Raw genomic sequence first — 14,933 nt, 5'->3', positions numbered from 1 at the left:
TAAATATTCACAAAACGTTTATAGTATATATCAACAGATGAAGTGTTCACTGGAAAAAGTAAAATCTACGGAAACGTCGCCATGCGACGTCCACAAAATGTCATCTTTTAAAAATGTGCAAATAAAATATGTTACGAGCATCTATTTCTTAAAAGATGAATAGAAAGCATGGACTAATGTATTATTTTTCTAAATATTTGAAGAAGTAAAACAAAGCATCTTTTAGTCGAATTTTAAGGAAGCGAACTTAAGCATGGGTGCAATTTGGGTACTCCAGTCCCCATAACAGAATCATTGATCGTTTGGAGGTCGGTTCTAACCCATTTTTCTATGATTCGATTAGGATTCAAAATTAAATTGGGGGAACTATATACTAAGTAAGAATACATCTACAAAATAAACACATAATGGAAACTTTTATCTGGGTCATAAATAAACGTAGGTGAAAAAACTGTCAAAATTTGGGTACCCTCACGTTACAAACATTTTGGCCTCGAGCTTCAGCGAAAAGACATTATTTATTAAAATGCATATCTGGTGCATTAAAATTGCTACCGTTTAACGTTGTACGCATTTATCCTGATAAACATGCAAAAATTCGTATCAGAGTCAACTGAAAAAGATTTTCTGCTGCTGGAATTTTGTATTCTAGCATTAAAAAAATTAATTTCGCAACCAAATGTCACTGTCGGTTTTTATGTGCAAGTCGAAGTATGCAGCTTTATCGTGTTGTCTCTATGGTATCTTGCATATAGTCAAGTTTAGGGACAAGTCATAGATGATCTGCATATTTACGAAACGTTTGGTTTCTTTTGTTAAAAGTATAAAGCGGAACGTGATCAAAATTATTGGACCTGTCATCTAAAAGGAATAGTTTAAGGGGAATAATAATACATGAAATTAAATGGTATGGAAGGGGCCACGGTAGAGAACCTCGGTACTTTCAGAGATAGCGGATTGGTCACATTATCTTTTACCCAGTCTGTTTACAAAGCACTGTTTGTATAACTTATCTGAATGGGTTCCTACGGGTTCCTAAAGGTTCCAACTTAAAAAACTAGTTTCATCATTTTATCAATTAATCGTTATCATAAAGCCATGACAAAAATTCGCCGTCTGTTTAAAGTTTACCTATTTAGAAATGATTCCACAAAATTTAATGTCGCATTTATTTATATTTTACTAAATAAATAATCAGTCATGTTCCTTACTACAGACTAAATCAATTGAAAAGGTCATAGAAGACAAACTCGGAGTAACACTAAATTTACAGTGTTACAAATCTAAGGTAGTTTTAATAAATGTTATGTTCTATTTAAAAATTATTTGGTGACTTGTAAATGGCAATTAATGATTATGCTATACAGGAAAAGTCACGAGGTATACTATGATCCACTAACTCACGTTTTATATGAATTATTATGTTGAAAGCGAACGTTTATCAAACGTTTTTTATTCTAATTATTTAGTCTGGTTATGGACAAACTAAGAACTTACTGGCAGAAATCAGGATATGTATAATAGACAGTTTATTGTTGTCTCGTTAACAATTGGTGAATCGACACTTTACTGCAGTAGAATATCTCAAACCCGACATTGATGTGTAGAAAAGATATATTTTCCTGAGATTGATAGGAACTTATCCACTCAAAGAACACCACAAATTTATGATTTTGGTTAATTTTATGTGCTTGCAATTTTGTCATGCATAGGGTACGCGATTTGTTGGTGGTACAACGTAGCTCATGTTTGTGTAGGAAAATATGACCTTGGTCTTTTTAAATTTTTTGATTCGAGCGTCACTGATTCGTCTTTTGAAGACGAAACGCGCGTCTGGCGTAAAAAGTTTTAACCATGGTATCTATGATGAGTTTATTTAAGATATGTACTTGTCGTGTTTGTGTTCTAAAAAACTTCTTTTTATACTAGTACGTTATTTGCTGAACGTACTATGTATGAGTTTGTTACAGTACAAGACTGTTAACTATGTTGTCAAGTTCTCTCAGTCAGGTTCTATTTCTGTTTACAATAAAACTGTATAATAATTCTTATAATCATATTATTTACATAACAATACTGCTTTGATTAACATTTTGGTAAATAAAATTTATGTCTATTTTCATTTTCAATTCGGCGCAATAATTTTGTCAAGGAATTCATAAAATGGTTGAGTTTTGTTTTTAATTCATAGTTTTTACTCTGCTACTGCAATACAATTATATCGCCACATGATTTTATAAGGGTGTCTTTATGGTTATTTAACTGGTATACAAGCTATCTGACACTCTTTTATGTTTAGGAAATTGTTGGCATTCCCACCACAGCCACCATAGGCGAACATCTCGCATGTGTTTGTATTTGCCCGGAACGAATACCGCGGGAAATATCCCTTACAAAGTCCTGGTGTCGTCGGCAGCAAGCAGTCTGAAAAGAAAAGAAAATGAGTATTAATCATTTTTTAACCGTAAACGATTAATTGACCTCTGAAAACACTTCAGTATTTTTTTCACAAGAACGCATAAAACCCGATCATGTAGGATATCAGGTTTAAAAAAATAACCTGCTAAAGTTGTCCCAGTTTCACAGTTTTGTTGCACCATTGTATACAAATGCAAGCAAATTTAATAGATGTCCTTCCATTTACCCAAAAATAAGTCTTGGTATAAAGGTTATAGGCATGCTTCTGAGTCAAATCGTCATATTTTTTTTTTATCGTTAGGAAATAATATTGTTTCCAAGTGTTCCCCATTTTGATTATGTTTTCTACAGGCATGTTTCAATATCTCGTCTGCGATGTTATGGTTTGTGATATTTAATTGTTTCCGAAGTACTAGTGCTCATGGTTTGAGCTTCAGAGTGCTGAATACAAGAAAGAAGTTTTACTTTGCACCATACTTTTAAATCTTTCATAAACTTTGTTGTGCTGTCAACTTTCAAGTGTCGAGCTTATAGGGCACAGTTAGGTTTTGCTTGTTGATGTTGCCATTGCGAATTTTATTGCTTCATTGATCGGTAAATGACCAAGGCAACAGGGCTTGTCCCCCCCTTGTTTTCTATCAACGCCATATTGCTTAACATGTCCCACCTATCGATCGTTTTCAGAAGGTTGTCGATGCTTTATCTTAATTGTTCTTAAAATATATAAGAGTTGATATGTGATAATTTAGATCTCTTACTATTTTGTAGAACCCCTGCACATTTCACCACCTCAATTTAAGAATTTGCTATATAAAAAGCGCGATTAATCTTTATCACTACTAAAGTGATGGTGTGATCCCTATGTGTTCACTTTAAGAACCGTTCGTTGGATTGATAGTGTTTACCGCAAATTTCTTATTCATAGACACTCGGCGGACGAAAACGTTACTCTGGGCAAAACATTTAAACAATGAGGTATGCATTAGAAATTTTCTTTTTAAATGAAATAATGCGCCTAAAAGAAAAAGATAAAATAGCATTGTAATCCCTCAAAACATTTTGACGCTAACTTGATATACATTAATTTAATTACCACTATTATGAGTGTCTTCGGTGGGGGCTGGAGTCGTTGACCCATGTACTAATGTTGCCAATGTCACACAGAAAATACAGATGGCAATAAACAGTGTCTTCATCTTGTAATCTGAAAGTTATATGTTTAATAAGAACCGTACATCCAATTAGGAATGATGTAAAGTAAAAGTCAAAGAGATGACGACACAATTGATGTCTATTCAGAAACAACGAAATATAAATTAATTTTTGTAATCATAACACATTGTCAAAGTAGCAGTTTGACTCATGAATGAATTATTTTTGTGACTGGAAATCATTTTAATAAATGAAATCCACATATGGTGAACTAAACAAAATACTTTTCATTCTGACACAAGCGTCCGTTGCTGACCAGTCGGCTCACGCTGTAATGGTATTGTGTTACAAAGGTAAATAAATAAGTATGCAGTTGCTGAAACAGGTAGTGAATAATTGCCTTGAATATCGACCTTAAACCCGGATACGTCTTTACTAAAAATTACATGCCTACCTTTTAAATTTTCCCTTTCTCCGTGGTAAGATTTATATGGGAAATAAACATCTGATCATATCAGTAATCTGGATCTATATAAACGACCTTGATTGGGACTCTCAGGTTATTAGTTCCACGTATCTCTTTGCGTCTCTTAAAAGTGATCGATGAATCTGCGAGCGTTTTTAGCTTCCTTAACACGGAAAGGTTTGGAAATTGGTAAACATGTTTTCTATGCATATCCTAGGAAATCTTCAAAATTTTACAACGATCGATCTACAACAAAAGATAGGTTGATTTGACTTTAATGAATTTAAAAAAACTAAATTTTGAAAATTTTCATTGTGTATTTCTAACGTTACGTAAGCAAGAGGGACATTAAAAATCGATACCAAAATTATTTAAGTAGTAACACTATGCATTGTCTTTCTTATAATCATTCGCGACTATGCAAATGAAACCGATAAAATTAACAAATCAAGTATGTTAAATTCAAGAATGAAGTAATATTGACAAGTGTCATTTCGACGTTGAAACGAAAATATTTTTATAATGCGCGTTCTGTGCAGGTCAGACTTTCAGTTTTTGAAAACTGTTGCGTACAAGGTCAGGTATGAAAGAAGAAAGCTGGCGACATAATAACAACAATTGAGCACAATTATAAGTCTCCAAACTTAGTTTGGGATAAATTACCTGCATGTTATTCCCAATGGCGGATCCAGGATTTTAGGTTAGGGGGGCAAACTTAAAATTTGTTTGAGGTAAAATTATCGAAATATTCTTTATTAAGCTGAAGACAACCCATGCTTTGCAAATTTTAGGGGGGGGCACGCTCGCCAAGACCCCCCCCCCCCCCCCCCCCGCCTGGAATTCGAACCGTCCCTGATTTCCTATATTCCACGTAATGCCATGGTGGCCATGTTGATTGTGATACCCTACTGAATAAATATAGCAAAAAAAAAACAAAAAAAAAATAAATAAATAAACAAATAAATAAAAAAATACACATACAAACCTTAACATTTTCTAGATACCATATAAGATAATTCAGAAATCGACAATAACGGATGCCTTGTGATGGTAACACCTCACATAGCCTAACTTTTACCAAGATAAAAAAGTACATGCATATTTCAGGTGTATCATGTGCTATTTTCTATGTGACATAGGTCAAAGTATCAATTGTAATGATCACTGCGGCCAATTATTTATTTTGTATTTCATTGTCTATGCTTGCATGACGAGTATCATTCAAAGATCGAAATTGAAATTCTACTTTAGACTATTACAATACAGACAGTGATATTTCAAGAACCCTGCTTCGTTAACCTTACAAAAAAGAAGCACATGCTAATTATTTCAATGATACACATAAATGTATCTTAAAGTTAACCATTTGAAATTAGCTATCTGAGACTTTTATTGGTAGCGTTTGACTTTGTCAGTTTTTATGGACTTCCCCTTTTTGAATTTGCCTTGGAATTCAGCATTTTTGTTATACTTTTTCTCCTCACATAAATGTATATTTATGTATGTATTAAATTTACAAGCTAAACTTCATTTGTAAATTTTTAAGAAAGCTTTTTATGAGGGTCATTATATGTTCTAAATGATAGCTCACATATGCATGTATCACTACCCAAAGAGATAGATACATGTATTTTAAGTTTAATCTGCAGACAAATTAAATAAGTGTCCTCACAGATCAATGTTTTCTTTTTATATATTTGAATAAAACAAAAAAAAAAACAAAAACAAAAAACAAACAAATTTGATCCCTTTATTCTGCATACATGTTGATTGATTACATATGGTTTGAACGTCAGATAGGATCTTGACACATGCTGTTAAGTTAAATAATTTTAGACCTACAATTGACAGAGGAAGCGAGATGTTTTTCAAAAGCTTTGCAAATATCAAGATAAAGTGACGATACTGTCCATTTTGTAACAGAAACAATGCAAGCAACATTGGGAAAGTAAAGAATATAGGTTACCTCCCCCTTAATGTGCATATCTGGAAATGTTTCTTCAAATTCTTTTAGTTTCTAAATCATTATATAAACTGTCATCTGTATAAAAAAAGTCAGACGTTATTTTATTTAAAGATGATTGGTTTAGAGGATATCCCGCTGATATCTTTAAAATATTTGACACCTCTAATGAGGTCAAGTAATAAAAATGCACAATGAAATGTTAAAACATAATACAACAAGAACAATATGTAATTGCATACAAGTCAGTTGTTAATAACTACGCATTAAGATCATCTTCCCAAAATAATATATTTGTTCAACGATATGAAACTAATTATAGTAAAAGAACATTTATGTATTCTGAAACCTTGTTGTGGATCCATTGCCTTTGACTTTGAAAGAAAGTAAAAGTATAAATGTTTTTAAAACAAAATTTCAAGCTTATCGCTTGAAAATACAAAAAAAAAATTTTCCGCAGTTTTAAGGTATTAAACAATTTTACTATAAATATTTTTATTTAAGTCAATGGTATTTGTCTACCTGTACTATATATGTGCTCTTGTATGCAGTGTAGTATGGTTTTGCTTTTTATTACCCTTTTGTTTATGTATTATTATCTTTTAAAAATTGTGTTTTCTTATATGTAGATTAGATGGCCACGGGGCGGATTAACTGTTTTGTTAACTGTGCAACCTTCTGGAAATTAAAAAAAAATATTTTAAGTGCAACCTTAGTAAAGGAGAGGCGAAAGATACCAAAGGGACATTTAAACTCACAAGTCAGGCCAAAATAAACTGACAACGCCATGGCTAAAAAGAAAAAGACAAACAGACAAACAACAGTACACAAAACACAACATAGAAAACTAAAAAATGAGCAACACTAACCCCACCAACACTGGAGGTGATGTAATGTGCTCCGGAAGGGTAAGCAGATCCTGCTCCACCTGTCGTGTTGCTCATAATAGTACAAACCCGATGATAAGTCTAAATCGGTAGGTCACATTCGAGGAAAGGGGAACGGGATTGTAATTACATTTGGAACATATCCATTGTCATCTGTTAAACCAACTCTGATGGCATCCGTAAAAATATATGAAGGGATGTTTTAAACTTTACCACTTGGAACTCTTGGTTTAATAGCTTCTTTGTAAGCAGCAACACTAATAGAGGAAATCATGATAAGAAATACAAGCCCTGGAATATCGTATCAATTCGGAGATATATACTCCGTATGCAAAGGCGCTTCTGGGATGTTGCTACATAGAAATGGAAAGTTCACAATTCGGAAGCTGAAATCGTCTTTTTTGTCTTAAAGTTTTGTTTTCAACCGACCCTCATTGTCAATTTCTAGATGTAAGTCAAGATACGAGGCAGACTTAACTGTATCTGTAACTTTCTTCCTAAGAAGTTCCTGTATGAAGTCAGTCTCATATGAATTAAAGAACAAGTTGGCAAGAGGAGCACATTTGGTTCCCATTGGAATGCCGATTGTTTTTTGAAAAACACGTTCTCAAAACGTAACAAATATGTTGTCAATCAAGAAATCAAGCATCTTAATGTCATTTTCAGAGAATTTTTTGTTAGAATCAGAGTGATTTTTCACAAAGTACGATTTATCCCTCCCTAAGACAAGATACTTGTATCTAATTAGGCCGTTCATAATTAAGAGTAAAATTCCACCGAAGCTTTTACCTTTCAAACTCTAAGTTTTCTCAAGGATAAACAAGAATATTTGTACTTAGGAAACCATATCTAGCCTGGCATCATGACCCATTCTCTACTTTGGATCTACTGTCGAAAAGTGAGCCAAGAATGAGGATCACAGGGTAAACCATATACAGCTCTCACCATCACATTTCCGTCCTCAGTGAACCAACTATGGTGGTCAGAAACATGGGAATTTGAAGAAACATAACCATAGGAATTTGAAGAAACATCAAGTAAACCAAGATCTGTTTAAAAGTTACCAGTGTTTTTGATTTGAAAGAGTGTTTGGATCAAGGATCCCACTATTTCTTTTCTTTTTTCTGTTAAGATTTTTGGCAGACCTTTTTTGAATATTTTAACTTATTTAATCTGATTTTGCACTTATCCATATGCAACAATAATAGTAGTTTATGGATGCTGTCCATTTATTCTTATTTTCCACTTGAGAATAGAGGGGCAGCACATGTAAACTGTCATTGTTAGATTGTATAGACAAAAGCATGAAAACATTAAATTAGTGAAAATTAAATGGAACATTAAAGAAAATTTCATAAACAATTTATAACCCTGAAAAAAGAAAGAAAAGGGAGGTCATGTCCCAAGTGCCTCTAAACCATGGTATTGGCAGAAATACTTGTATCATAATAAAAGAAAAATAAATTAATGGTTACTTCCAATTGAACTTCCCCTTGTTAATCGAATAAGCAAAATACACAGGTAATTAAAGGGGGTTCAAATAGAAGTCTTGCAGGTTACAGGTTATAATAATAGTATAGTACTGACATAAAACAGTTCACTAAAGTCTGCTTTAAAATCAGCATAGAACAAAACTTCTGTGATCAGTGAACCGTCAATTGACCCCATTTGATATATGCACCTTACTATGATTCTTTAGACTAAATATTGACCCATAACTTACGGTTACAGAAAAAATTGACACATTACCCTAAACAAGAGAGACACTGACCTAATTAAACTATCCAAACATTGACTAAAGTAAGTCACTGATTCTTAATAAAGTTCAAAACAACTAACATATGTCAGGTGTTTTTTTTAATTAAGCATACCTACACCTTGCATTCTGCAACATTAATCACAAAAAAGACCATAAAACCATCTTTTAAGCTGAAGCCCAGCAAAGAATGACAGGTGCTTCTTAAGATGGAGGGATGAAAGTATGGCTGGTTAACGTACAGTGGCAAATGAAATGCATATTTAGGAATAGAACATGTTAAAGTAATTATATATGAATATGAACCCTGCTTTATACTAGACTGACATGCCGAGCTGGATTTTTTAATGGGCTAGTTCACAAGGTAACAGTCCGCAGGAAGACAGGTCAACCTACCCACACAATTTATTCTAACTTGGAGACAACCAGTCTTTGCTCTTACTCCTTAATGCTGTGTGCTTAGCAAAGAAACAGCAAATGCCAATTTTAAAGTCTTTGGTTTGACCTGGCAGTGGTTTGAACCCACTACATCCAACACTTTTAGACTTTGATCAGTACTTTGTGAAGAACTAATGAAACAAGCCATTTCCAACTGATGTATAGTTTGTTCTTATGTTCTATTACACCAGTGTCCCAGGTTTGGGGACACTATATTCTTTATGTGTCTATCCAAAGTCAGTAGCCTGTAATTCAGTTGTTGCTGGTTACTGTCCGCCATATTTGTTTTTAGTTTACTATTTTGCCATAAATAAGGTTTTCTCTTTTAACTGTTTCATTTTGTCATATCAAGTCCTTTAATAGTTGCATTCATCCATGTCCTTTGGTCTCTGGAGAATAGTTATCTCATTGACAATCATACCACATCACATTATTTTTATATAGTACCTTTGTCAGTTGTATAACCAAATGGAATACTAACTGATTATTTAGGCCAGGTTTGTATCAGATTTGAAAAGTGGGTTTACAGATTTTTTAAAATAGTTTGCACAGAATTTTCCTAATTGTAGCTACCACTAGTGAATGTAAGATCTAATGAAAGAACCTTAGTGAGCGCACTCACATACCCCACATCCCCACATTGTCATTGAAATAAAATAAGTGTAAGAAAAAAAAATTGTATCAGAAAAAAAAATTGAATCATAATTTCCTGTCGATATGCACATCTACATAGTATGTCCTCATTATCTACACAGTTTCATGAAATTCTGTTATGTGGTTTGAGAGGAGTTGTGATGACAAAAGGTTGCAGTAGTATATTGGGCAAATAAGTTCAAAGGGGCCTAACTCCTGGAAAAAAAATTGAATCGTAATTTCCTGTCGATATGCACATCTACGTAGTATGTCCTTATCTGAAAAGGTTTCATGAAATTCTGTTCTGTGGTTTGAGAGGAGTTGCGATGACAAAAGGTTGCAGTAGTATATTGGGCAAATAAGTTCAAAGGGGCGTAACTCCTGGAAAAAAAATTGAATTGTAATTTCCTGTCGATATGCACATCTACGTAGTATGTCCTTATTATCTGAAAAGGTTTCATGAAATTCTGTTGTGTGGTTTCAGAGGAGTTGCGATGACAAACTGTTGCAGTAGTACATTAAAGTAAATCAAGTTCAAATGGGCGTAACTCCTAGAAAAATCAAAGCGCGAAAGCGCTGTAAAGGCAGTTAATTACAGGTTGTGTGTATTTTTAGTCCAGTTATATCATTATCTTGCATAGTACAGTGTACTTATCAGTGGTGGCTTTCAGTATTTAAGATTTATAGTTCTCTAATGATATTGAACAAGTTTTATGAATGTCATATTCTGAGCACTATATGAAGGCGATTGTTCTCACTTGTTTATGAACTAGTGCCATTAAGTCCAGTTTGTACCTTGTTTATCTATGTTTATAGTCAAATACTGTTTAATATAGTTGCGCATTTAATTTTTAGTAATAAATAAATGTTATCAACTGTATTTTATTCAACTTTGCAAATGTGGTTTGCTACTAGTACCAGGGGTAAGTATGGATGATAGTTGTTTCATTGGCAATCATACCACATCTCCTTATTAATATAATGATCTATATTCAACGACCTCAGGTACAAAAACAATGTATGTAACTAAACTATGATGGGAAACCTTTGACTTCTTTCTTTTATATAAACTTTTGATTTGGTACCATAGAACTATGTAGAATAAATGTACATTGCAACATGTCAACTCTTTCAATGACAATACTTTTTTTAGAAACTATTACTCCAAGCAAAATTATATTTCCAAGTATAAAGTAATTTATGAACGAAAAAAGGAGTTCTTAATTAAGAAATAAACTGATTCGCTGAGTGCAGCTGGATACACCTGCAGAGGTCCAACCCTGAACAGTTGGGGCAAAAATGGACACAATATTCAAGCTTGATACAGGTCTGAATTTGGATTGTAATTAAATATTTGACATATTATAGTTTCTGAATAAATGTAGTCAAAGAACTTGAAATCGGTTATATGAATTGAATTTATATTCAATTAAAGATTTCTTGCTGTTGTGCAATACACTGTGCTGTTGCGCAATACTTAATAAATCTGTTGCCAGACTATAAACAAATAAAGTTCAATTTCTTCTCAATGTCATATTTGAAATTTATGAAAATCAATAGGGAGATTACATCAATAGCTATAAATAATTCACCAAAGTTTCATGCCAACTGCTTAAAGCATTTTTGAGTTGTTGTCCAAAAACTGGAAATTCCCCCCTTTTTTAATGAATAAGAGCCCATAACTCAGAAAAGTTAAATCTAAAATTTATAAAATTCTAAAGGGAGCTTACGGATTGATAATTTAGTCTTAGATGCAAGATTTTTTTATCAGTTGTTAGTGGCTTTGAACTAGCTGTCAGTAACTGCGAGTACTCTCAGATCTGTACTCAGTGTCTTTTTGTTGTTTGGATGTACAACTACCCGGCCACGTCCACTTGTATTTGTATTTATCCATCTGATGAGTTAAGCCTCTTTCAACTGATTTTTATAGTTCGTTCTTATATTGTACTGTTACACCAGTCACCACTGTCCCAGGTTATGGGGAGGGTTGGGATCCCGCTAGCATGTTTAACCCCGCCACATTCTGTATGTACATGTATGTGCCTGTCCCAAGTCAGGAGCCTGTAATTCAGTGGTTGTCGTTTGTTTATGTGTTGCATATTTGTTATTCGTTCATTTTTTGTACCTAAATTAGGCCTTTAGTTTTCTTGTTTGAATTGTTTTACATTGTCATTTCTGGGCCTTTTATAGCTGACTGTGCGGTATGGGCTTTGCTCATTGTTGAAGGCCGTACTGTGAACTATAGCTGTTAATTTCTGTATTTCTGTGTCATTTGGTCTCTTGTGGAGACTTGTCTCATTGGCAATCATACCACATCTTCTTTTTTATATTTACATATTTACAGATATAAACAATTCACCAAAGTCAAGGTGAGACAACAAAACTTAGTTGTAAGATCTCTGAAATTTTTTACACGGTACGAGTTTTTCTCATTCTTGGAGATTGTACGGTGACAGTAACACCTGTAACTGCTTAAACCCATTTCTTATGCACTTTGGTTCGATAAACTCACTGAATATCATACCACATCTTATTTTTATATGCATTACAATTTACATGTGCATGTAATTGTAAATATATATATATCAGAACAAAATTCATTGCGTCACTTTTATTTATGCATCCTTTGGCACAATACAAGTCTTGAAGTTCTAAAATTACACAACATAAAACAACTAAATGTTATTTCGGATGAAAGTTTTGTTTCAGTTCCATTCATAGGATTTATTAGAATTTTGTGTTTTGCCAAGTCCAATAAATGGCTCTACAATGTATGTGCACGTGTTAATTGGAGACTTTTCTATCCCGTATAAGAGTTTTGGAACTAATTCTGTTTCTTTTTTTGAAAAAAGTTAGAAAACAAATCTTGCACATTTAAACCTTTGTCTGCCATCACACTGTCACCTGGATCACATAATTGAACTATTCTACATCTTTCAACTATTTCACAGTCACTGGTACAACCAACATATGCATTAGAGACATACATTTTGTAGTTGACTAAACCACCAGGTGTTGAACATACAAGTATTTTCAGTGTTTCTGTTTTTATATGATGAAAAGGTTGCCTGAGCTCTAGGAGCTTTAGGTTTTATCACGAGATATTCTGTGCTGTCAATCATAATCCAAGTTGTAGGAAACTTTAATTTGAAGTTGGATGGCGAAAAATACCTGACTAAACCACTAGATGGCCAAGTGTTAGCCTCACACCACTGTTTAGACATAAAAACAATCCATGTATACACAATATTCTTAACACTAGATTCAAACTAGAATCTAGACAGTTCAAAGTTGGTTGTATAATGCCTCAATTTCATCAAAGTCATAAAAAAACTGATTTTCAACTGACACCCTATCAATTTGAAAATATATGTATCTCAAACAATGTGCTGCTGGACCAAGTGTGGTCAAAACAAATAAAAATTTAGTATACAACTCTAAACCGGTATAAAAATGCATGGCTGTGTCACGTGTCTTCATTTCAAAATTCTCTGTTGAAAACATAGGTATTGATGGTGTTTGTGTAATTCCATCTGTGAAGCTCAACATTAGCTCGGCAGTTGGTGGTGGACAGTCATAAATCCTTTCTGCAGTATGAATGACTTCGTCAGGAAAACCAACTTTACAATCAAAACTTTCCTCTAGATTTCTACTACAATATTCATCAAGTTTAGTTCTTTTGTTTTCACAGGAAACTGCCCTGATTTTTCTTTTTGCGGACGATTCAGTCTCTTGCTTGGTCCAGGAAAATAGGCTGGGAATGGCAGTAGACTTAAGTCTCTGTATGGTGGGTTTGCGCCCTGAAAAAGGTTATAAAACATTAGTTTTTTGATAACTAAATGAACTTCCATTAGCAATGTATACTTTGTACTACCTGGCAAAATATTACCTCAATTTATTCTTTACAATCTGGATAAAACTATGTTTGCCTGATTCAATGTATGTTATGTATAATGTAAATCCAAAGGACAAACAATGAGAGACTTATGCAACAAACGTACATTGTTTGTACCTAAATAACTATAATATAGATGAGAGCATGTCATTGTTTTGTTCCTGTTAACATTTTCATTGATATTTTTCAAGAAAGTCTATGAGGCATAGCTTATGCATTCCTGTCATTACTACATTAGCATAATTACTGCTAAAATAATTCTCAGTACGATATACCTCTTGTAAGAAATCATTATAATTGTAGCAATCACCAAAAAATCTCAAACAGATCACATTGAATCGTAATCCAAAAAATTATGACGTCTTGAATTAACCACCCCCTTTTATTCTAAAACGATAATTGCGGTTGTAAACAGACTTTGGTTTATTCGCATGGCGATTACATATATAACTATATATTTCAAAAAGAAAATAGAGTTTTACCATGAATAGTTTCCTGCACGTAGTCTTTTTCAGTAAAATGTGCCTTGCAAACAACAGCTGATTGAGATGGACTCCACGATTTCATCGTGTTCTCGTCCAATCTGCGTATGGGCCATGGCGTTGATCCAACTTTTCCTTCTTTTTAAGTCATTTGGAAATGCATGTCCTCCTCTTAAATGACATCCAGGTACACAACAACAAGTACTTGGCATCGTTAATTAAAAATGTAACTGTTCTAGTTGCACAGTGCAGAAACAGGAAGTTGAGGAACAGGATGGGTTACCATGGCGCCACCTATTCAGGAACGATAATTTGCTACTTTACATAACTGCGAAAAAACAATAACGTTAGACGGGTTCAAGTGCATAAACAGAAATGCGCTTTAAATTGTATAATATAATTCATGTTCAGTCGACCTTTAATTATTATATCAACGACTGAAATGATTTATAAACATCTAGATTGCTGATAACACTCGAAATTAACCCGACCTCTTTCCACACGGAATTCAAATAATGCTAGTTTGTCAATCGGTTGACTGCTTATAATGCAAAATACAAATAATTCAAAAGTTTTTAAAACTAACAAAACACAATGATCGTTTCTCTATTTCCCAATGTACATGAAATGAAACAAAAAACATTTTATATCACAATAAGAAGAGGAGAGAATTCAACATTTCCGGATCTACTTGGAGCCTAATGACCCCCCATGTAGATAAGTTGGATATCGCGGAAGGAAGGATTAACCCGGCAACCAGAAAGGCATTAAAGCACTGCCTTTAAAAATTGAATCGTAATTTCCTGTTGATATGCATAACTACATAGTATGTCCTAATAATCT

General features: G+C 33.5%; 1 protein-coding gene and 2 long non-coding RNA genes across 3 annotated transcripts in view; all 3 read right to left on the bottom strand.

Annotated features, from left to right (window-relative positions):
* The window catches only part of LOC127698778 (uncharacterized), a 280,956-nt gene that overhangs the window by 219,120 nt on the left and 46,903 nt on the right, over window positions 1–14,933 (bottom strand). The gene's annotated exons all lie outside the window — the stretch shown is intronic.
* On the bottom strand, window positions 1,984–4,832 carry LOC127698775 (uncharacterized). Its single transcript, XR_007980952.1, has 3 exons — window positions 4,025–4,832; window positions 3,512–3,622; window positions 1,984–2,424 (listed from the first exon to the last, which is right to left on the bottom strand). It is a non-coding gene; the product is annotated as an uncharacterized LOC127698775 (long non-coding RNA).
* Window positions 12,403–14,349, bottom strand: LOC127698762 (uncharacterized). Its single transcript, XM_052202432.1, has 2 exons — window positions 14,091–14,349; window positions 12,403–13,513 (listed from the first exon to the last, which is right to left on the bottom strand). The coding sequence occupies exons 1-2, from the start codon at window positions 14,173–14,175 to the stop codon at window positions 12,999–13,001; spliced, it is 600 nt and encodes a 199-aa protein (XP_052058392.1). The 5' UTR covers window positions 14,176–14,349; the 3' UTR covers window positions 12,403–12,998.

The sequence above is a fragment of the Mytilus californianus genome, unplaced genomic scaffold, assembly GCF_021869535.1.
Source record: "Mytilus californianus isolate M0D057914Y unplaced genomic scaffold, xbMytCali1.0.p SCAF_4, whole genome shotgun sequence".
NCBI lineage: Eukaryota > Metazoa > Mollusca > Bivalvia > Mytilida > Mytilidae > Mytilus > Mytilus californianus.
Note: the sequence above shows the minus strand (reverse complement) of the source record. Positions and strands in the feature narration are given on the sequence as shown.

What these genes read in the sequence shown, in the direction of transcription:
- LOC127698762 (XM_052202432.1), bottom strand. Translation starts at nt 14,175, where the DNA reads ATGAAATCGTGGAGTCCATCTCAATCAGCTGTTGTTTGCAAGGCACAT. An exon ending in CGTGCAGGAAACTATTCATG is followed by an intron (nt 13,514 to 14,090) that starts GTAAAACTCTAT and finishes AACCTTTTTCAG; the next exon opens with GGCGCAAACCCACCATACAG.